Raw genomic sequence first — 23,471 nt, 5'->3', positions numbered from 1 at the left:
AGTTCTTGCCTTCTACATCAGAGCCAGCACCCTCATGAAGAGGAGAAGCTGAGCAATCATAGAAGAGTTAGGCATGGAAGGGAGGTACTGAGTTCAGTATAACCTGGAGACTATCAAAAGGTCTAATTTAACATTAGTTATACAAGATGAATTTAACAAATAGACATACATGAGATAGTGAGGCAGAAAAGTTGCATTACTTACATGTGTGTTCCCTGAGCATAGATACTGACACTTAGATTAGAAACAAAGATAACCAAGTGTCAAGGAAGTGACAAGATGAACTGCCTTGTGCTGGGTTTGACTCTAGGATGGTGGGGGAAATGTGGGCAAACAAACAGGTAATGAAAAACCTAAGGGGGCTCTTTTCAGGAACTGGAGAAGGTTTCAAGAACTGAGCTGCTTTCAAAAGGTCTCATGCCCACAGTTCCTCTCCTGTATTCCCTGCACAGCTGATTGTATTACAGGAGATGTCCCATTTTCCTACCTTAGCTCCCTTTTTTTAAGTACACAGAGAAATACAAAGATGTACAAGGTTAATACCTGTTCAAGACAGCCTACATCTTTCCCCAAACTTGAAGGCGCCTAACTACAAAAAAAGAAATTAATTCCAGTATACTTTCTTGGAAAAAGGCACTGAAATTAAGTACATATTTAGTGTTCTTTAAGGTACAACAAAAATATGCACTGTCTGCCTCCTGTTTATGTTAAGAGTGAAAATAAGTTAATAAATATAATGCAATATATAAAGCTTGGAGATTCTCTCTGGAAGAAACCACAGAGAATAATCAAGCTCATTTAACTGCAAGTTGTAAAAATCACCTATTTAGTCAAATGTCCCACTTGGACATCAGATTGCAAATGTGTAGGTTGTACCTTAAAGAGTCACACTCTCAATACTTAAAAGAAAGGAGTTTTATTTTTAGATAGAAAGCTGTGTTACAAAGTAAATTTAAAATATCACCTTCTGCATGAGTCGGAACTGTCTTTGGGAGACTGGAACGCTATGTACAAAAGCAGTAGACAGACAAAGTGCACACCCCATCAGGTCCTGGCTGCCCAGGGCTTCACAGGAGCGATGCAGCCAGATCCTTGATGACCTCACTGTTGAGCTGAGGGATGGTGCTGATGGTCAGTAGTTTGCTGCTTGCATACTTGTTCTTGATAGCCTGCAGAGTGGAGAACAGAGATACTAAAGTTTCACACATACACTATTTATGCTTAGGCAGTTAAGTTTGGGTCAGTTTGCCTGCCTGCTTGGAAAACAAGCAAACCAACAAGGCTGGCACTGAGCCAGTCTGCAAAGTAATAAAGAGCACAGTTTGTCTAAAAGGTTTTACTGTTAACATTAATGCAACAGGCTTTGTCAGAGCAGCATATGCTTTATACAGAGTATTTACCTAAGGAGCCACAATGTGCAGCAAAGCTATTTATAAAATATTAAAGGATTTAAGTAGTTATACTTACAGTGTATTTGGTTAACTTCTCATTTACTTTGACCACATTCTTTGCCATATGTTTCATGGTCATCACAAGACTGTCTTCTGCATAGCCAGTGTAGTACTGCTGCTTTGTACCCTGCAGCAGAACAGTAACAAACTTGAGATTTGTGAAGGGGGAATTGCTGCTCGAGGCACAATCACTTCAGGCAGCAAACACCCTGAGCTTCATGGCTAAGCCTCAAGTGCTGGAAACTGTAGCTGTCAGTTTAAATGACTGATCCAGACTAACCTGACGTATAGAGGTCTGAACACATCAATTTCAAGGATCATGCTTTTAGACTAAATAGAGGATAAAAAAGCAACTACCAGCTGAATTACAACTCACTACTCATGGTCTACAACTTCATTATGCTACATGCACTGCAAGGATTATGAAAATACACTTTTACTTACAGTGTAGCCTTCAGTATCTCAATGCTCTCATGAGAAAAATCTTTTTGTACCCCAGTATTCAAACAGAAAAGGAATGTGAGTTTTTTACTAGTACATTCCTTTTTCTACCTGCCACTATTGCATCAGGCTGTCCAACCATCATTCCAGCACCAGCACTGTTACCAACCTAAACACAATTTTTAAGTACTTTTTTATTGGTTCTATTCCACTGTGTGAAGAACAACGAGTTTGATTAAAATACTCACCCATTTGTTGTGTCCCAGAATCTTCTGAGACAGGCACAGTGCAGCAGCTGCAATCTCTGAAGGCCGGTGGTGAACCATGTCATAGTCTATCAGTGTCAGCTCCATCAGGTATTTTGCTAGAGTGTGTTGTTTAGCATCGGCCTAGAAGATTGAGAGCTTGTTAATCCACAGCTTCACTTTATCATAATCACTCAGAATTGCTTATTGTGTTCAAGAACAAAAATAGCAAAATCTTTACTACTACAGTTTAGTTCCTTTCTAACAGACATTCCTTTAAAAATCAAGACCAGCAGCCATTTGGAATTTAGACACAAAGTCAAGTGAGGGACTTTAACAGAAAACTGCAGTATCAGGTACTGCTGTGCCCAGCTAGGAACACTAATGCTCCTTCTGCAATGCAAACTAGGAGGGAAGGTGTAAAGTGACTTAAGGAGAACCTTATTTCAGTTACCTAGTGGTCTGCTGAGGTAATTAAAGCCCACCTCAAGAGTGGACAGTCACTTGAATATAACGATTGAGGTAGAGAAAAGACAAGATTGGGTAAAAGAGAAAGCTGATCTTTTGATTCTTTATAACACAATATTTGCAACCAGCAGTTAGAAAGAACTGCAATACTGCTAGTTTTACTAATAATCCTGATCACCAGGATTAAAAAGATTAAAAGCAAGGGTTCTTAGCTTAACAGTAAAATTACTTCAACTAAGGCTGAACACAAGCCTCAATAAATAGAAATGTGAAAGACTATTGGCTGACATTGTCATGTTACTCCACACGGTGGAGTTTCAGAGCTGAGCATTTCTTCATCCAGCATTTAAGCTGGAGGAACTAGAATCAAAGATAAAAATGCCAGAAGCAAACCTGAGAGGCTTTACCAACACAAGAAAGTGCTAGATGATGAGGACAAGTACCCACCTCCCCAGCTTTTGATGCTCTTCTTAAGAAGTGAATTGGAAGAGGTCGCCCCAGGTCGAAGTTTAATTCTTTAAGAATAATCATCTCCATTTCTCTAATTTCACTACTGGTGTAGGCATTGTCGGTAATGTAAACAAAGTCTGCTACATCAGGAGACAATATCTCTTCATATTTTGAAGCTACAAGCAGCGCTGTTACGCCCACCAGCTGAAGTTTCTTGCGAGGTACTGGATGACTCTGCAACACAGACATTTAAAATGCAGGCCCCGAAGTGTCAAACTCCAGATAATCAGATTCGTATTTATCAGTTTAGAATATCAGCATGACAGTGTAAAATGAGTGTAAAAAGGTTTACACTCTAGTCAAAGGTGTCTGTATTATGACGGGCTCAAAGAAGCAGCCTCAGAGTTAAGATGCTGCACTGTGACAGCTCTTACAGAGCAGATTTTGTAGATTGTTAGATTTCTAAAAATCCCAAACTCCTTTACGAACATGGTAACTGAATAATTACTGAGCATGACTTGAAGGAGATCTCACCTGTAAGAAGCGATCCATGATGGCCACACACATGTAGAGCGTCTCCTGCAGGAGGCGGAATCTCAAGTGCACCTGGACGAGCCAGTCCACCAGAATCGCGCGCATGCGCCCGTTGGTCATCCTCCCATCCAGGTAGTGCGGGCGGACCGACTGCTGCAGCTGTGGGGAGAGCAGGGTGAGCAGCCAGGTAACCCCCTGAGACACTGGGGCAGCCATGGGGCATCCTACCTCGAGCTCCCTCAGGTACAGGTAGATGTCTTTCACGTAGTCACTACACAGCTGGGGGTTCTCCCAGTCATCAGCATCAATGTCTTCTACGTTGTTGAGCAACACGTCAGAGAAAGCTTGGCATAAATCTTCCTCTTGCATTGATACATCCATAGGGACAGGAGACAGAACCTAAGGAATAGATCATATCTGTTAACACATCTTATGGATTTACTGTTTAAGTTTCAATGTTTCCATGTTTCACCAGCCACTAATAAAATTTCTTTAGATGGAAGTTGAAACCAAGCTCGGGCTCCAGTACAGCAAGTTTCCACTGACACACACAAACACAGAATCCCAAGATCTTCCAATAATTGCCAGCTAAAGCAGAAACTTAATCCAGTATTTGAACAGCTCATTCTGCCACCTGAACGTCAGCCTTTAAATATAACATGCATTAAATAAAAACCTCCATACAGAGGCTTTGCTTTTTCAGCAGGGGAAGAATGAGATACAGCCACAGATAAACTATTGTAAAGGTAGAGCTCAAAGTTGCAAATCAAATTTAAAATTGGAATATCATCACTTCCTACCTTTGGAACATCAGTTTCTTTGTTTGCTTGATTAACAGCAGCTGGAGCTTTAGGCAGTACAATTTCGTTTGTCATCTTGCTCGGTCCTTTCACAGGCTTTACAGATGCTTTGGGGCATTCTGTTTTCTGTCATGAAAACATTTATTATTAGTACAGAGCAGCAATCCAACTCCTCTCTGTAGAAATTTTAAGTGTTCTTTTACCTTAGATATGTGTGTTCCTCTTGTTGCAACTTTATTTCCTATTTCTTCTAAAGCAGCCCTTTTGCCAGTCACAGGGGGTTTTGCTTTACTTCTAAGGCCAGACACAGCATTCTCCATCCCTCTAGTGATCTAAAATGATAAAATTGCAAAAGCTTAAGTCAAAGACCAACAACTTTCCAATGCCTGACTCAATTATAGACTTACCACAACTGTACCTGTGTACCTTCATGCTTAGCATTACTCAACCAGCTTTTACTTCCAAACCAGTCACATATGTTCAGAGAAAGAAGTCTCCTCTCTAGGATCAGAACACTATTTCTGAACGGTGTTGTAAAATTAAGCAATGCACCCTCTCCTATTTTTCAAGGTCAGACTGCTCATCTGTTATTAAGTCCATTATTCTTACGCTTTGGAACTGCAGCAGCGCCCCCCAGAGGATGCATAAAGCAAGTTCTTTGTTACATACATGCCATATAAATTAAGAAGCTATACTATACACGCAAAAATTAATATTCTTTGTTATGCACAGCAATGAAACCACCAGGCTTCACCTTTTTCGTGGAGTTCAGTTTAAATCATTAGACAATCACCACAGAAGAGAGGCTCCTGTAGTCCGTTCCTACACCTCCCCCTAAAGTAGCTTTAGTTTTCCCACTCCCACATCCCCCCCCCCCCGTTCCGCGGGGGAGCCGCGGGCGGCCGAGGCCAGGCCGAGGCGGGAGCAGCGCCTGCGCTGACCGTAACGGGGTCCCTGCCACCGCTGGGCCACAGCTCGGCCCGGCCGCCGCCCCACCGGCCCAGGTACGGGGGGGCCCCGGCCGGTCTGAGCGCCGAGAGCCGCCCTCCACCCGGCCAGCCCCAGCCGGCCAGCCCGCGGCCCCCGCGCAGCCCGAGGGCAAGGAGCGGCGGAGCCCCTCGGCCGCCGGCGGCCTCTCTCTCGCCCCCCGGGCTGCTCCTCTGTCGACCCCCGGCCCGCCCGCCTCCCGTGTTGGTACTCACAGGGGCACGGCGCGTCACCGGCAGCGCCATGGGCACGGACACGAGGGGGGGCCGCTGTCGCCGCTCCGTACAGAACCGTTCCGCTCTCCAGCCAAACCGGCGGCCGCTCCCTCACGCTGCCGCGGCTCCCTTTAAACCCCGTCCTGCTCTATTATTGGACAACTTCGTACGATGCACGCCTCCGATTGGTCCGCCTGCGCAGGCCCCGCCCCAGCAGGAAACGGCTGTAGCCGCTTCCGGTGGCCGGTGGCGGCGCGGGGGCCGCAGCGCCCCCCTGAGGGCGGGGCCGGGCCGAGGGCCCGCGAGCTCAAGGCCGAAGGCAGCGGGAAACGCCTCGCGCCAGGCCGCGCCCACCTGAGGGGAGGCAGCGGCCGGTTCAACAACGAATCCCGAGATGCAGGAAACTCATCGCAGCTGCCTAAACTGACAAAAGTTTAGTTACAGTTCTTCTCCAGTCTCTAAAAATTAAATTAGCACTGAAGGTTCCAGATAACTCCATTTAGCAGGATAAGTAACTTCAGCTAAATGCTGATCCTTAGCTAAGAGGTTTTTTCTCAGCCATTACCTACAGTAATTAATACGTGTAAACAAAACTGTCTACGGATCAAGATTTCAAGAGCAAAACGAGGGAAGGGGAAAAAACTGCAAAAGAAACAGATTTGAATGATACCAGTCTAACATTTTATTTATTGCATACAAAAGGATTTCTTTTGACAATGGAATTTTATATGAAAAGTAATTTGATGCATACTGTTGAGAATCTTATCTTCAAAGATGCTGCAGAAAACTTAAGGCAATGCATCTAAGCATATAAAGCACAGTAAGTGGTGGAAATTTTCAAAATGAAAAGACTATTCCTTCTCCTTCCCTTAACTATGGTTAAGTCACAATCTTCTGGAACAGAAGTAAGCTGCAGCTTCTTAGCCCCTGCAATAGCATTAAGATCAGAACACCGTGATTCCTGACAAATACCTAAGTGTTCAGCATCACATTACAATGTTATGCATACATTTAAAAGCAAGACAGTATCAGTAGCTATTATTAACAAATCAAGTAATGGATCACTAAAATACCTCTAGTACCAGGCACTCAAATTAGACCCATAAAATAATTCCTTAAAAAGAAAAAAAAAAAAATCCTCCAAACCTGTGCTTCTTTGTCCTGTAAGGAAGCAAGCCAAAATAGATTCTATCACATACCCAGGGTCTCAGTTACTTCAGAGGCCCTGGGGTTTTTCCCATATCTCTCAAGTACCTTCTTGGAAACTTTTAGAAATGAGTATCATCAGTCTTCAAGCATTAGTGGTCAATTAACTTCTTTTCAACAGTCACTGGAAAACACAAAGTGTCTGTTCAGTCCTTCCAGTTATTTTTATTCATTTTTAGCAATGAATAAATTAATGCAGCTTCAACTTTGCAGTCACTTTCAGTTTCCTACAGCCAAAATGTTCAAGAAGCTTTAGTATAAACCCAAGTCAGGTTTTGAAGCAGTCCACTCATGTTGCCTCTCTCCCATATCCCCCATCATACAAGCGCAAAGTGGTTTTAAGTTCAGTTTTAGCAATGCAATTAAGCTTGAAAAGGTCAGTTTATCTCACATGCTGGAATAAAATTTCTCTCTGTTTAAAGCCTCAGTGCCAGAGGTGTGAAGTTCATTGCCAGCAATAGACACTGTTCTTGCAAATGCTACTAGTAACAGGTAAAAAAAATAAAATAAAAGGGAAGCAGCTTTAACCATACAGAAACAGGCATCAAATTAGATAAGGTAATATTTATAAATGGATTTTTAAGTGTAAACATAACAGTTTATCTTCTAGGTTTCCTGTAAACCATTTTACACATAATCTGATCATGAAAGACAAAGACATGAGAAACTGAAGGTATTTATTATTCAATCCACTTACAAAGCAGGTGGCTTAATGCAAGCTAATTGACATGTTCATATATGATCCCCAAGGAACATCTTTTCCAAAGTGACAGTAATACCGTCTCAATGTTTTTGCACATTTGCATTTTGCAATGTTGAGCACATTTAAATAAACTATAATCTATTAGACGTGAAAGAATGTTGATGAGCAACTTGAATCCTGATATGGATTAAAACCTCCTTCAAAGGCAAAATGTTAGTACATTATAACTTAATTCTATATACTTTATTATGCAGCAAATCTTAACTATAGAAAATACTTCAACCAGTGATGGACTGTTGGTAATTTATAAAGAGGGAATCTATGATCAAGGCAAAAACTAAGGAACCACATGATTTGTGTCTGAGTTTCTACAGGAATTTACAGGCTTTCAACTTACTAATCAAAAATAAAAACAAGAGACAAGTGGATTTAGCTAACTTTATTAACTTTAAACCTAATAAAAATCCCAAGACAAGCCTGGAATCCTTAGAAATTCTATGAATTAATGTATATAAACCCAAACAAAAACCCTGCAGCTTTAAGTCCTTATTGAATGGTTTTATATTAAAAAAAAAACAACACAAACCAACAAAACCCAAACATATAAACAAAAAAACACAGCCAAAAAAAAACCCCCAAAAAAACCAACCCTCAATGTGCGCAGATACTTCAACTTAAATTAGCAGAAGACCAAACAGATTCTAAGCTCTTTTTCCATGTCCCTAATAAGTCTTTCAATCTGCAAGTATCTACAATCCAGCTAACTGAAATCAACATTTAGTGTTCACTAAGAGCTGTTTCACAGCAGCATATATTTAAGTTAGGGATTCAAATTTCTAGACATAGAAGAAAATGATAAATACAATCTGAACAGCAGTCTAAATGTTTAATATTGACATTCAAATATATCTGCATTGTGCTGAAATTTCAAAAACAAACACAAAAATCTGATCAGACAAAAACTCTGGTGATGAGTATGCTATATGCATCAGTCAAACTGAATATAATTAATATTCTGTTCCCAGTATTAAGGATGTTATTTGACTCATAACTGATCTTGTAAATATACAGCAGCCATTTTTTCCTAATTAAGGAATGTCTCAATACATAATATTATCCTTTTCTAGATGATCTTTATACATTTAAACTAAAATATATATGATCGATTAAATTAAGGAATTCAAGGTTAGTAATGAGTGAAATCATACTTTCAAAGCTTGATACTACGTAAAACAAACCAAAAAAGAGACCACACAATTCTACTTACTAAAGCAGCTAATCTCGCCTGCAAGTCTGGGGTCACAAAGCCCATAATATGTGCAAACAAATGCAATACAAGGAACCATGCAAAAATACAGTAATGAATTTAAAGAAAAAAAATGTAAAACAAACAAACAAATTTATAAATACACTGAAACTCAACTGTCTTCTATATAAACTGTAGGTCTAGCATTAGTTGTACCATATAGCAGAGCCAGCACTCTGGGTTCAATGCTTCCAAATCTGCGCAGGTAAGTCATGCCATCTTTGGTTGACTGCAGTACCGGGAAGGATGAGAGGGAGCAAGAGGAAGGACAAGAGTTCTGGAAAGCAGTGTCAACTTTCACTAGGCAGCTGAGCCTCAATGTCCACTCTGCAAATGGGGCACTTCTTGTTAGTAATCAACCACTGATCTACACATACTTGGTGGAAAAGGTGCATACATGGAAGGCGCCTGTCATCAGAACACAAAAACATGTGTTAACAAAGCATTTCCAGATCAACAAACCCATTGGAAAAAACACAATGTCAGCTTTGCTACTGAGGTCTATTTTCCCAAAGGTCTCATAGCCTTTCCAGTTGCACATGCATTCTGTCTAGCTCCAAAAAGAAACAGATACGGGCAATGAAGTCAAGAATCAACTGGCTTCTGCTGTATTAGACTGATTTAAACCTGTTGGAGTTTAAGCAGCATTACTCCAGAAACACTGACAGTCCTGATTAATTCAGGGCATCAGCTTGGGCCCACGTTATAACACAAGCAGTCAAACGATGGAAGACTGATAGAATAACCTACACTCTTACCTAACAACAATACAGACTGAACAATGTTTATTTTCAACTGCAACTTCTTTTATTGTATTGGTTCAATGACAGTAGTCAACTGTAACTGTTAACCTAAGCAGTATTGCACAGCAGTGCACCAGATTCAAGTATGGTATCAAAGCCAGAACATTAACATTATATCTGATACTCAGTGTTATTTACCTGACATCTTCACCTTCCTCCAATATAGACAAACAGATGGTGCACTTTTCCTCTGTGTCTTCTTCTGTTCCTTCCTCCCCATCTTGTTTGCAGTGCAGTTTCCTCTGTGAGAACCAATCAGTTGTTACCTTATTAGTAGAGATGACATTATTGACAAACTGAGTAAAATCTGTTTTTGATACATATTCAACACATATTTCTTTGAAAACATTTTGTAATGCTTATTAAAATGTATTTGAACCAAAATGAATCAAAAACCAGCACTTGGAGAAAAACCCAAGACATTTCAGATTTAACTGTTGTTAATTACACAAGTCTACTGGACTATTAATTTCACAGTGCTGCAACCAGTCCTTATACTCCTTGTCTGTATTTAAATATCTTCATGTGGAGGCAAACAAAAATCCTTTCAACCTAATGTCTTGCCACTGTTTATCAAGTATGACAGCGTCACGTGGATGGGATTGTATATTATCATAGACAACTCCAATTGAGGAACAACCTCAGTTGTCAAAACTGTATATACCCCAGTTCAAAACCTCCTGGTGTTCTAGTCATCACCATGTGTTCAAAGTAAAGGTTAAATTGATATATACCAAGCAGGCAAGCACCGTGAACTGTCTACTACAAACATAAAGCTTTAGTTTGTGAGCTGTCACTGAAGTCTGTTATTTCCTATTACCAGCAGTTATTTCACTACTCACAGGGCTACTTGTAACTACAGGACAAGTTAATCATATCAAACCACTTCTGTTTATCACATCACAGTAGCTCTTTATCTAAGGAATTAATTTTAAGTTTTCCTTGTGAAACAAGTGGCACTGTAAGCTTTGTTTACTATCCTTGAAATTCCAAGATACAGAAAACATGCCCTCTTTGAAGCTGACACTTCTGCAGACTTAAGCTAAACATTAACATTATTACAAGTTCAAGGAAATATTACAGACAGGCCACAACTTGAGAAATCCTCACCTTTTTGTATTTATGTGGATATGTGCATCTTTCTATAGTTCCCTGTGTTGCTCCACGATTGACATTGCCTAGTCGTTCCTCCAAGTGAATTAGCTCCTAAAAAATCATGAATGAATAAACAGTGTAAAAACTTATTTCGGCTACATCAAGGAAGTATTAATTTTATTCTAACCCATTTTCATTCTCAGAATTACAAACTCTTATTTCCCAAATTAATTAAATATAGGCAATTCCAAAAAGAGTATATTGTGTGGGAAAAGTGATGGGCTTCTGTAGAAAAACCCACACAACACAGTCTGGTATTTTAAGTTCTAGGGAAATACTATCTTACTACAAAAAAAAGACTGTCAGCTAGGAATGACTATCAGTATGTCCACACATACTTCTATGTCTAATGAGGAAAAGGCAATTAAAATATGCCATGTAAATATTTGCTCTCTAACAGTCATTAAGGCTTCGAAGAAAAAAAGAAAGTTGCTTAAGTTGAAATACAATGACTGATTTATTTTTCTCCAGCAATGAGTTTATTAGAAACATGAGATGTCACTGAAGAGGTTTTCAGTGGACTAGGTCATTAACTCTCTGCATCTGATACCTTTTATGTTCTCCTGGTTTTTTCCTTCACTCCATTTCAGTTCCTGCACTATACAACAGGACAGACAGCACTGTTAGTGTGGCCAAGTTTCAGCCTCACTTGGAGGATCCTGGCAGTTTCTCAGAGACACCACTGCCTTCTCCAAGACTGTCATGGGAGTACTCAGTCCTTCTGATGGCTGGTGGGCTGAGCAAGATGTACTGTCAGGTAATTGCCACCTAACCTGCTTTGTCCAGGGCACCTTTTCCTGACCAACCTTTCAACATGCTTTTGTCCCACTCCACATTGCTGAGGGCATTCTGTTAGTAAATGGTATTTGCTTTATGATTATTTTTCTATCTGTATATAGAACTAACTCAATCGTACACCCTCCCCATATTCCCTCATGACACATTTTGACATATATCTAGTTTTATTCTATTACAAACCTCAAAATTGCCCCTGAAAGGGCCTCTGAATGATGTTCCATCCAATCCCGATGAAATGTAACGGATGTGAGGGTAGCCCGCCATGTCTGGTACCTATTCAAACAGCAGATGTTAAGTTAAACCTATTCAGAACAGTTTCAGTATTTTACTGTTCACTCTGAAAAATTTAAGTTCCTCTTGCTTTCATTGAATCACTTTTTATATTCCTCAGCCTGAGCATACAATTCCAACTGACAGGACAACACAAACACCACTCTGACACATCTAAACATAACCAGAAGCAAAACCAGAAGTGAGACTAGATCCTCTCCTGTAATCTCTCTACATCTGCATTACAGTTCCCAAGTCTCAAAATCTCAACCTACATTATATAAATGACCATAAATATCTACCTGTTTTTGTAAACAGAACACCTAACAGCTACACATGAAGTTATGAAAAGGACTCACTACAGACTCTCAAATATAAGCTTTTGGTACCACAGAAGAAACAAGGCTAAAAAACTCAGTCTGGAAAAAGCAGCTGATACTCTTATCTGACTCAAAACAACTGAACAGCTTCAGGCACACTTTAAATTTAGAGGCCAATAAAAATTAACACTCAAAACTTGCATCTAAAGTCACAGTTAACTCTACATACACTCTACATTCAAGCATCCACTAAACCTCCTGGCACAGAAAGAGATAAAAGCAGTGAACAAAAGACCAGTGTCCAGTGCTATATCCCACAGGCCCTTCAAGCACAGTACTTTTCACAGAGCAAAGCTGAAGGACAGTAAATATAGCAGAGACCACCTCCACAGCAAGGCTGCTGCATTCCTTTTTTTACCCCAGCAAGATGAGTGAATAATGGTCTTGACTTTTTGCCAGAAACATCCCAATAGCAATTTTTAATGAACAGGTGAAAAAAGCCCAAAATGATTGCCAGATTTGGTTTACTTAATCCCACAGCACACTGACAGGAAGACTGTAAGCAGCAATTCACTTGGAAACACTTGCATACCATCTTCCTTTCTGTGCTGTCACCTGATAATGTCTGCTGCTGTATATGACAGCTCAACATTAATCTCATGAGGCTTTCCACAAATCAGATATTCCAGATAGTATTCATGAAATCACATATTCACAGGGTGCTCTTCTTTCCAATCAGACACTTCCAAGCTTAACATATATAAAGGTGTAAAACTCATTGAATGCATTGTGGAAAAAGCACAGGCCTAGACAGAGCTACCCACATCAAATAAGAGACCAACTGCCTTTCTACAATTTTCAAATCCAGCCTTGCAACTAAAAGCTGACAGGGAAGAACAAGATTCCTCTGTCCTAAATAATTTTTTTTCTGCAAAAGAAAGGCAGAATCTGAATATTTTAAAGCAGTTTACGTGGTGCTTGTTAAATAAGAATGTAGTGCCAACATCCACCACAAATACAGCCACAATACTGGTCTTAAATGTTAACAAACCAGAGTAATAGAAACCAAAGATATATATTCACGTGCATATTGAAACACTCAATGTAAGTAGTATTTGTTGGTATCATAGGTCTTACTGTTTGACAATATAAACTGTGGCTGTTGGGGGGACAGATTAAAAATATGCTGATTTGTAAGAAATCTCAGATAATCACTGTTTTATGATTTTTTTCTGCATTTTAGTGTGTAATTCTACTTCAGCTTCCAATCACAGAAAATGCATTTAAAGAACTAGGCCATTCACTCACACTAAGAACATACTTACTGTGCCAGGTTTTCACCATGCATAAACCTTTCTGGCATAATTTGGAAAATTTTATTGTGTATTATAAAATTGGGAATCAATGGCCACCACTCAAGAGGAAGGGAACTTCTGGAAAAATTTAACCTAAGTCTCAGAAGTGACAGTCAATGCCTGCTTCTTATTGACCAGGATTTGGAAGCAGTCTTTTGGAAAACAATCATCTGATAGTGTAGCTACTGCATCATTACAAAAGTCACAGATGTATTGCTGTAATCCCATAATTACAGTTCCAATTGCCTCAGCAGTCAGTTTACCAACTGCAGAGACATGCACCTGGATAGGTCTTCTATTTGGAGACTAAGAAACCTACTAAATTTAATTTTAACAGTACAAACCCAAAAACCATTCAGAGTAAATATCACAACAAACCACTGAATTCAAGACAAGAGAAATGTTGTGCAGGACAATATCTTTTCATGCTAATGAAAGGGCCTTCATATTATCCTGATGGGGATGGCATAACACCTCTGCAAAATTACCTGAACATACATTATGTATACAGGCTCTTATAAAATACCCCGAGAGCACAGCTCACATTTCTGGTCAGGTAAAATGCTACTCTGAAAAAACATCTCTAAGAACAAAAAAAATATAACAGTTCCTTTACACCCACAGAATAAGCAATCTGCTAACACAGCAAGATTTTAACTAAGTACATTCGTGACTACAAGATGGAGAAAAGATTTGCAAGAGAGAACTATCAATAATAAACAACTAAGAACAGTCTTACTAAAATCCCTTTGACAGTTACCACCAAGCTTCAAACGCAAAAAGATTTCAGCTCTCTTGAAGAGCTTCACACACAAGTGGAAGTTAGCTTTCACTAAGCTTTCATATAGAATGTAAGAAAAAAGGAAAAGATTAAAGCTAATGAAGAGTGTAAGCAGTTATAGGTAATGCCAGTCTGCACTAACTATTTGTATACTCTCTTTTGGACACAGTCAAAATAAAATATATACTTTAAAGCAATATATCCGGGACCTGAAAAGTCCAGCACTGCAGAGGTTATCATTTGTTTCTTGTTTTGCACTTCTTATTGATACTTTCCATGATCACAAAAATCTGCAGAAACTAAAATAGTTCAAGGCTAAGTCTGAACCATTTACAACACAAACATTCTCAACAGTTTGAAACATCTAACCTGCAGGGAAGGCTTTCTTTCTCGCTACTCTCTCCTTTACATACTCTATCTTTGCAGAATCTTTCTGCTTCTCAGTTGCCAGTCAGTGGAGAGATTCCTGCCCTGTATGGTACTGATTATCTTGTCCACCCCAGCCTCTGTGGTTCACATCAAGCATGAATTCATATGTACTAGAATAAATCCCCAGTGTAAGCCTTTTCAGTTAACTAACTGTTCAGCTACTATCAATACACAAAAAGAAGTGAAGCTCACTATTTAATGTCTTAAGCCAAATATAAACAGAGAAAAGCTGCAGTTTTGATAGAAAATCATTGAGTGAAGGAACACAAAGAAGTATCCATCTGCTGAATAGATAAAACCCAATGGTACCTGTGTCCTACGGGAACATAAAATGAATGCTCTTCAATAGCTTTTATTCCACAAAAAAACAAAGAACAGTAATTTATGTTTATATTAAGAAAAAAAACCACTAGGTTTTTCTTAAAACTGCAATTCTATTTGATGCAGCTAATAAAGGCATTTCAAACTTGAAGTTCATCTTGAACTACTCCTAGTACATCAAGTTACAGCCTTAAGTGCTCAGGTATATACAGAAACTTTTTGGCTTTTGGGGTACAGGACAGCTGCACCTCTCAGAGTGGTGACACCTGTATAACTACACTGAGCAGTATTATTCCAACCAGCACACAACTATCATAATGTGCTGGGACCTACTGGCTTACACCTCCAAATCCCTAAGGATTTTCACAACAAAGTGAGACAGCCTCAAACATTTTGAATCAATCCACAGGTAAAGGAACAAAACATTAAGGCTCTGCAAAAGAAGAAAAAGGGGGCACAGCATATTGAAAGTTGGATGTGAAATACCTGAGAGAGATTAAGGTACCAGAAGAAACTTTAAGTTTGTTTGGAGTTTTTGTTGTTGTCCTGGGTTTTTTGTTTGTTTGTGGTTTTGGGTTTTTTTTTAAAAAAATATGATCCAAAGATCTCCCTCAGACTGAGAAGCTGCAGGTTCACAGATAAATTAAGCAGTCTTCTCAAGGCTTGCTTCAACTTTAGAGAGATTTATTACACAATACCTAGCAAACTACAAAGTACAAATAATTCCCCCACCATTCCTCACCCCTGATGTTCACATTCAACAGGGCATTATACAAAAGGGCAGAAGAAGCTGGAGTCAAGAGTCTGGGACACAATATCCCATAGTAAATTACAGAAATTACCATCCTGCCCACCCTGATGTCGTAAACAGTGCTAGAACCCCAAGCCAAAAAGCCTTTCATTAACAGTGCCACAGAGCAGCCAAAGGAATCCAGAGTAAACAGAAATACAAGTGGCATCTAAGAAGAAACACTGGTTTCAGAGAAGGACAGAGGAATAGATAAAAAGCCTTTGTGTCCTGCATACTTCTTGTCTAACGTTCCATTAGTTATGTCATGCATTGATCTTCACTTAAGTCTCCCTAAAAATGATCAGGTAGCAGAATAGGCATTTGTCCAGAAAGGATTGCATTCCATAGCTCTTCCTTCAACACATACATAGCCTTAAAACAGTAACAAACAATTTCTAAGCCATGATAACAAAATAATTATATTAAATCGAGGGAAGCAGCCTGACCTTGGATACATAGATATGAAGAATGCTGCTCCTAACTGCTTTTAGCCTAGTACTCCTCCTGAAACAACACTTCCAACAGGTAGAAGTCTCTTCAACTAAACTAGTGGAAAAGGAGATTTTGTTTCTCCAACTCTCTATTTGGACTGTCAAAGCTGCTGAACACTGATTATCTTCCTCCACATATCTTTATCATTTTGTCTCCTTAAGGATTAAAACTGCAGTCTGCATTCCAGCACTGAGTAAATGAAGACTTGGTTATCTGAATCTAATTAAAGTCAGAAACTCCTACAGAGTACTAATGTCATTAAAGCCCAAATAATCCATTATGTCCTTTACAGTCTGGTGGTAATTTGAAGGGGTTTCAGTACTCCACATAAAAAAAGCACACTGCCAATGGTGCTGCAAGCCACAAAGTGGATTCAATATTAATGAAATTCTTAGTTGATGGACTGTATCAATTACTTTAAAAGACAAGCCCCTCTCAAAAAAAGGAATAGTTTATGATATCTACATCAAAAATATGACTCATGAAATCTCTATTTAGTAATTGAAAAAGAAAGTACTGCTTAGAACATTAACAACTTTCCAGAGGGACTCTAATCACAGTTCAGCCTCTCTTCCCCCACCCCTATTCCTAGTTACAAAGAAAAAAAACAGGTGGCAGGTGCAAATAATCTGTTGGCTAAAACAGCACTTTTGTTTAAAATCCAGTCAAGTTAGTTAGATGAAAAACTTCACTGACTATTTGCTCTCTATTCAAAATAAGTTTTGCTGACAGATCCGCTGTACTCTCACACACGCAAACAAAACCCACGACTTTATTTCCATACAAGGGGTAGAAACATGAAAAGGCATCTGCAATGCTTTGAACTCATTGTATATTTAACTGCTAGCAGAGCTCTAACCTGCCTTCATGTTCTTCTAGTGTGTGAATACACTTGAATTTAGTCAAAGACTCCACACAAATTCAAAGCCACTGTGCTTGATCTGATCACAGCAAGGTTCAAACCAGATCCCAAACACTCGAAGTGCTGCTTAGAGCAGTCTGTTTGTGATGACACATGCTGTCAGTGCAGTGTCTACCAAGCCCCAAAATAAACTTCAGTTTCACTCAGCCACTCATTAATTACTGTTATAAGGATCAAATATCCATACATAAACACCTGCACAAATTTCTGTAGACTTCAAGATCCTTATTTCATCTGCCACTTTTACCAATTAGACACTAGAGTAACCAAGGAGAAGGGTGTAAGTCCCTAAATATATTTTATCATACATTCAGTAAATACTTCTGAACATTCTCTATCATAGCTTTCTTAGACTCTACTGCTAAAAAGATGAAGAAGAGTGGGGTCCCAGCTATTTTCTTATGTAACATTTTAGCTGTAAAAATATCCCAATTAAAATACAATTAAACGTTTCTCATCACACTGTAATCTAAGGATCATCTGAATTCCTAAGTTTCTAGAAACTTCACAGAGATAACTGCAGTAAATCCCACAGATGAATTATTAGCCCTGATAGGAAATGAGCTAAAACAGGCACAGCTTTAACTTGTTGTCTCCTAACACAATTACAGCTCCCTGAACTATTAGGAGGGAATCTAAAGCAGCTGATGTTACCTGTTATAGTACAACACATGAAATAAATGTGAGAGAGTAAAGCCATCTTTCATCCATTTGAAAAAGCAGGCACCTAACTGAAGAATGCAGAAAAACTTAATTTGAAGAGATGATGCACAGGAGACAGCCATGCAATAAGAATCTTATTGGCTACACTAAAATATCAAATTCTACAGACTGCTTTCAAAAGTCTGCTAAGTATGTGAGCAGCACCCACAAATGACCAACCCTCATACATCAGGGAGATACTTGAGGATCATAGCTGGTCAAATCTGGTAGTTAAAGAGTGAGGAACACCCAATGCAAGACCAGGCTGGAGACAGTTACTACAGTTTGGTTGTAAATTTACAGTTCAAGCCCCAAATGTCAATTCAGTCTAACAGAGGAAATCTTGAAAAGATAGGATATGCAGGGGTTTTTTCGATTATAATTTTAGCATTCATTTACAGATGAACTCGCAATTTTTATTAGTCTACCTAACTTTAAGAGGGTTAAACACAGACACATTAAATATACTCAAACTAATTTTGTTTCTCTGTGAATTTTCATTAAACAAACTTAAGAAAAACTTTAACTAAACTATAACCATCTTTCAAAAGTAATACTCTGGAACAAGAGTAAAGATATGTTGGTTTGTTTTGGTTTTCTACTGTGGATTTTAAAAAAATTATGTGTAACCTTACCCTCACACTTCCTGCAGATTATAACATTCATGCTACAAAATTATATACCTTATCATACAGAATTATGTTGATGAATAATAAATATTATTTGAAAATAATCAAATCTCTAGATGGAATTCTAATTGTGTGCATATACACTTTAAAAAGAAAGATTCAGTACTAATTTGCATGCTTTGGGTGGCAAGTTGGTACCTTTAGCAATCCAATACTCAATAAAGAATAATCTGAACTTTAAAAATCAGATGCAGAGGGTCAATGCATTGCAATGCAAGTGACAATTTAATTCAAATATATTTTATTTTACAAGAGCTGAAGTTAGAAATGTAGATGTCCCTATACTGTTTCCTCTTACTACACAATGGGCCTGCTCAAGCACACTGAGAGTAACACACAGACAGACACAGTGAAATATTTTCAGTTAAGCACTTTGCAGCAATGTATACACATCTATTTCCCTGACCAACAAAATCAAAATGACCAATGATCATAATTTTCCATAAGCTATCTCCTTACCATTAGAGGAAGAGCCCCTATTTGCAAGTGATGCAGTCGAGGAGGTGCGTGGTAGTGGGCCAAGTGAGGATGCAAGGGCCCTGGAGGGTAAGTAGCTGCAGTCACACCAGCTTCAATTCCTAGTTCCCTGTCACACACAATGAAAGTGGCATTACAGTAAAGGACCAGCTTGCCTTCTAGGTACAATCCCACTGCTTTGGAAAGCCTACAAAACAGTGCAGCTACAACAACAGTTTTACGTAAAACTTTTTTTAATCATATTTAAACTTTGTTAAAGGATCCTTCTATCATAAGTAAAAGTTACTTTGAAAACAGCTGCAAAGACTTAGTATGAAAAAAAATCAAGACAACTCCACATATACAAACTTTAAACTCCAGGTACATGCAGCAGCTTTTAAAACACAGCCAGCATTATCAGCACTGTGATCAGCACATTGTGGTCTCCTGTCCAGAGTCCCAAGATCTCAAATAGTGCCTGATTACTCACCAGGCAGATCTCTCCGGAGCTTGTCGAGGATGGGAAGACATAGTCTGAGGCACATGGATGTGATGCCCATGACCATAATTGGGATGCATTCTGTGAGGATGTGGAGGAGGCCGCTCATGAGCACGTCTAAACAACAAAGAACAGCCACAATTAATTTAATATACTTTTTAGTATGAGGAAACCAACACCCATAATCAAAATATTACAGCCTGAGCTACTACAGTGCCTTTAAAATAAGACACTCACCATGCAGTATTTTAATTTCTACTTTAGATATAAGTTACAAACTAATTTTAACACAGATTTCATATTCAAAACCGAAGCCAGCTTCAACTACAGTGACCTGCCCTTCACTTGGCAGATATGACTACAGAGACTGAGAAAGTGTTTCATCCTAACCTCAAAGGGCAGGTAGGAAAGGGAGGGCTGCATGACAGTCATGCTCAGATTCAGTGTCATCCACAGCTCTGCCGCAGATTTCTAGTAAAACTATACCACCAAAAGTAATTAGAGGAAACTTGATACACTACTCAGAGGGCATTTTCCTTGAAACATGCTTGCATCATAGCTCAGGTAAACAGAGCCCACAGTTTTATCCATGCCAGCTGGTATAGAACAACTATGGATTTGAAAAAAGACTTAACTCCTACTGACTGATTAATTTTACGTTCCCACTTCCCACTTTACCTACTTTACCACAGAAAGAAATGGATTAGGATTTTTCTTTCCATTGCTCTCAATGCAGAAAGGATGGCTTATTATTCAAACTAAAAACTTAGATTTTACCAAAAACAGTATACATTCTCCAGGTTCGGTACCACCTTAAACTATCTGACAAAGTAGACCAGACATTTTGTAAATTTACATATCTAGAGAAGCAAAAATGTACTTAACAGCAAACTATTCTAATCACTGTGAAGTGACACTTCTCCAGAGAAATCTGTCAAGCTTGCATAATTTATGTGGGAACTACTCATTTTTTGCAGTGGTACAGACTAAGACGGGAACAGACCTATCAGCAGAACATACTCGTAGTCTCACTTCCCTTCAGCTTATCAAGTAACTATGGGGAAAACATCTGGAAGAACACAATTTAATTAAAATCCCCAAAAAACAGCAAAACAACTTCCATAGTTTAATAAAACCTGAACATCATGTAGACTTATTTTCCCTAAAAAGAGTCAATCAATAATTTCTAATTATAGAAATAACATATAAATGTATAACTCCTAGGCTGTCCATCCCACAATCTTTATGGGTGGGTAATTAGACAAAAAATAAAACAGAAAACCCACGTTATACAGATGCTCTGTACCTTGATACATGACAGTGAGAAGAGACCTCTAACCATTCTCTACTTCCAATCCTGAAAAGGTACTATACTGTTGGATAGGAAGGATACAAACTACACCATTATTCCTTATGTTATTTGTAGAAATGAAGGACAAAACAACATGTTAAGAACACTTCCATATTTCAGGACACAGAAATGAAGGAACTGCAAGCCTGCTGGCAGCCTCAAGTCAGTATTCAGTAAGAGAGCAAGACACATCAGTTTCTGGTTGTCAGAGTACAATCTGATTTATAGGAGGCTGGGCCAAGACACCTATAAGACTGATTTTGCACATAATTTGAATGAAAATTAGAGGGGTTAAAAAAAAACCCCAAGGGCAGAACAATTCCATATGGTTACAAACCAAACTACAAGAGGAGAAACATCACTGAGCAAACTGGCACTGTCTGGTCTGAGACCGGTGACTTCAGATAATGTCAAGGAAGACCCTTAATATCAACATTTACCTACAATTTCCTGTACATATTCATATTTCTATACAAATTCACTAAGCTGCACAATTGTCAATATTCACAACTCCAATCCCCAGACTACTGGAAAACGTCCAGATCTGATAAGATAGCTAGCACTATTATTTTTCCCTAAAATGCTACCTTGCTGTCTCACAGCCACTGGCTTCTCTATCATTTGTGGGCAGCTACTGCCTATAGACATTTAACCTGGAAACTGCCTCAAAAGTTGCAGTTAAAGCAGAATTCTCTTCAAGCACTGACTTCTAAATGAGTTATAAGTTAATTATGAGGCAAATTTGTATAACAAAGTTAGGAGCAGCAACTAGAGAGCTCATTCTTGAAATTATCTTAAACACACTACCTCCAGAATTAAAACAACTTCAGCTACCTTGCAAATATGAAGCTCTCTCTTGATATTGGTATCAAAAATCTAGTTAAGGAACAACAGTAGCATGTATAAGTAGCTACATTTCAACACTGACCACCTTCTCAGTCTCCTTTTCTAAAGCAAAAGGCATAGTAAAGATATGTAAGTATCTAACCTGAATTAAACCCAGTATATGGTCCCCTATGATAATTTGTTCATTTTATTTTAAAGTATTGGTTATATAAAAAGAATCTTAACTGCATCAACAAGGCAAAACATGCTGTCAAGAGACATTTGACCAGAGTTTATGATGTACTCTCCAGGCTGTCTAGCTTGAAAAGGAATTCCTGTTTGTTATCCAGAGTAATGGGCAAGAGAAACAAGCTCCCCTTATCTTCCATGCCCCTTCGTGCCTTACCTGGAGCCACTACTGAGAGATGTAATGGAGCAGGGTCAGTCCTAACCCTCGTGTGACTGTGGCAATTCATAAAGACACCTCTTACCATGGTTTAACACTAACAGTTCCTAACCATGCATTTAACAGTTTGAGATTCACATGCAACATTTTACAAACCTGAGGGAAATGAATTACATGTTTAGATATTGTTCTGAGTACATTTGTGACATACGTTGGGTGTTGCATCATTCTTCTTCTCTGGACCTCCATCCTCTGGATCACTTCATGAGGATGTAGCCTCTGTGCTGGAGGTGCTGTAGCAGGGATGTGATGGGATATTGGCTGGTGTGTTGCAGGGAGATGCTGTGGTATTGGAGCAGCTGCATTGGCTAAGGGATGAGTTGGTGGTGGAGGTGGAACAGGATGAGAAGATGCATGAGAGGAGATTGAAGGATGAAAGGGATGCACTGGATGAGGGATAACATAATCCACTTGAGGTGGAGGTTGTGGCTGTGGAGGAGGATTTCCATGAGAGTGAGGACATGCAGAAGCTTGATGGTGAAGAGGTCTGGTCAAGGAAGCATCTGCAATGAAAACATCAGGTGCTTTTAATTTGGACAGTTGCAGGTTTTGACTTAAATTTATTTTAAATAGTATCTTCACACAGATGTTTCAGTATTATTACACCAGTTCGGACAGTGGCAACATGGGAATACGTGTTTATGCAACTTTTAAGTAAAGTGATTCTAGCAATATACCCTACAAGAAACCTGCAGCCCAAAGCATTCTGTTTTCCAATACTGGCAAAAAAAAAAAAAAAAAAAAAAAAAAAAAATTAAAAAAAAAAATTAAAAAAATTAAAAAAAAAATTTAAAAAAAAATTTTAAAAAAATTAAAAAAAATATCTGTGTGATACCAGCCAGAAAAGGTATAGAAAGGTCTGGGTTGGAAGGGACTTCAAAGATCACCTTGTTCCAAGCCCCTGCCGTGGACACCAACACCTTCAAGTAGACAAGGCTGCTCCAAGCCACATCCAGCCTGGCCCTGAACACCTCCAGGGAAGGGGCAAACACAGCCTCTCCAGGCAAGCTGTACCAGAGCCTCACCACCCTCACAGGGAGGAATTTCTTCCTTAATCCTGATCTAAATCTACTCTCTTCCAGCTTAAAGCCACTGCCCCTTGTTTTTACCACATTCCCTTGTCGAAGGTCCCACTTCAGCTCTCTTAGAGCTCCTTTAGGCTCTGGAAGGTGCTGTAAGGTCTTCCCCAGAGCCTTCTCTTAGCCAGGTAGAACAGTTCCAACTCTCTTAGCCTGTCCTTG

General features: G+C 39.1%; 2 protein-coding genes across 12 annotated transcripts in view; both read right to left on the bottom strand.

The window, feature by feature from the left end:
- Nucleotides 1-900: 900 nt before the first annotated feature.
- Nucleotides 901-5,751, bottom strand: CCNB2 (cyclin B2). Of its 2 annotated transcripts, XM_058846638.1 has the most exons (9): nucleotides 5,592-5,751; nucleotides 4,593-4,721; nucleotides 4,390-4,515; nucleotides 3,818-3,988; nucleotides 3,590-3,748; nucleotides 3,053-3,289; nucleotides 2,141-2,281; nucleotides 1,468-1,578; nucleotides 901-1,169 (listed from the first exon to the last, which is right to left on the bottom strand). In XM_058846638.1, the coding sequence occupies exons 1-9, from the start codon at nucleotides 5,619-5,621 to the stop codon at nucleotides 1,068-1,070; spliced, it is 1,206 nt and encodes a 401-aa protein (XP_058702621.1). In that variant the 5' UTR covers nucleotides 5,622-5,751; the 3' UTR covers nucleotides 901-1,067. The 2 variants fall into 2 exon arrangements, with proteins under 2 accessions (XP_058702621.1, XP_058702620.1); XM_058846637.1 differs by having other exon boundaries at nucleotides 3,590-3,988.
- A 503-nt stretch (nucleotides 5,752-6,254) lies between these two features.
- Nucleotides 6,255-23,471, bottom strand: part of RNF111 (ring finger protein 111) — a 45,858-nt gene continuing 28,641 nt past the window's right edge. For 5 of the 10 annotated variants that reach the window (XM_058846633.1, XM_058846630.1, XM_058846625.1 and 2 more), the window contains exons 8-14: nucleotides 22,382-22,733; nucleotides 19,580-19,705; nucleotides 19,093-19,219; nucleotides 11,743-11,835; nucleotides 10,720-10,815; nucleotides 9,748-9,875; nucleotides 6,255-9,214 (exon numbers count right to left, since the gene is read on the bottom strand). In XM_058846633.1, the coding sequence (XP_058702616.1) occupies nucleotides 9,097-9,214; nucleotides 9,748-9,875; nucleotides 10,720-10,815; nucleotides 11,743-11,835; nucleotides 19,093-19,219; nucleotides 19,580-19,705; nucleotides 22,382-22,733 (1,040 nt within the window). In that variant the 3' untranslated portion in view covers nucleotides 6,255-9,096. Of the gene's footprint in view, nucleotides 9,215-9,747; nucleotides 9,876-10,719; nucleotides 10,816-11,742; nucleotides 11,836-19,092; nucleotides 19,220-19,579; nucleotides 19,706-22,326; nucleotides 22,734-23,471 lie in introns of those variants that run through there. The other 5 variants (XM_058846628.1, XM_058846629.1, XM_058846631.1 and 2 more) reach the window with 4 other exon arrangements.

Source organism: Poecile atricapillus, chromosome 11 (assembly GCF_030490865.1).
Source record: "Poecile atricapillus isolate bPoeAtr1 chromosome 11, bPoeAtr1.hap1, whole genome shotgun sequence".
NCBI lineage: Eukaryota > Metazoa > Chordata > Aves > Passeriformes > Paridae > Poecile > Poecile atricapillus.
The sequence above is the reverse complement of the archived record's forward strand: the minus strand, read 5'-3'. Positions and strand labels throughout refer to the sequence as shown.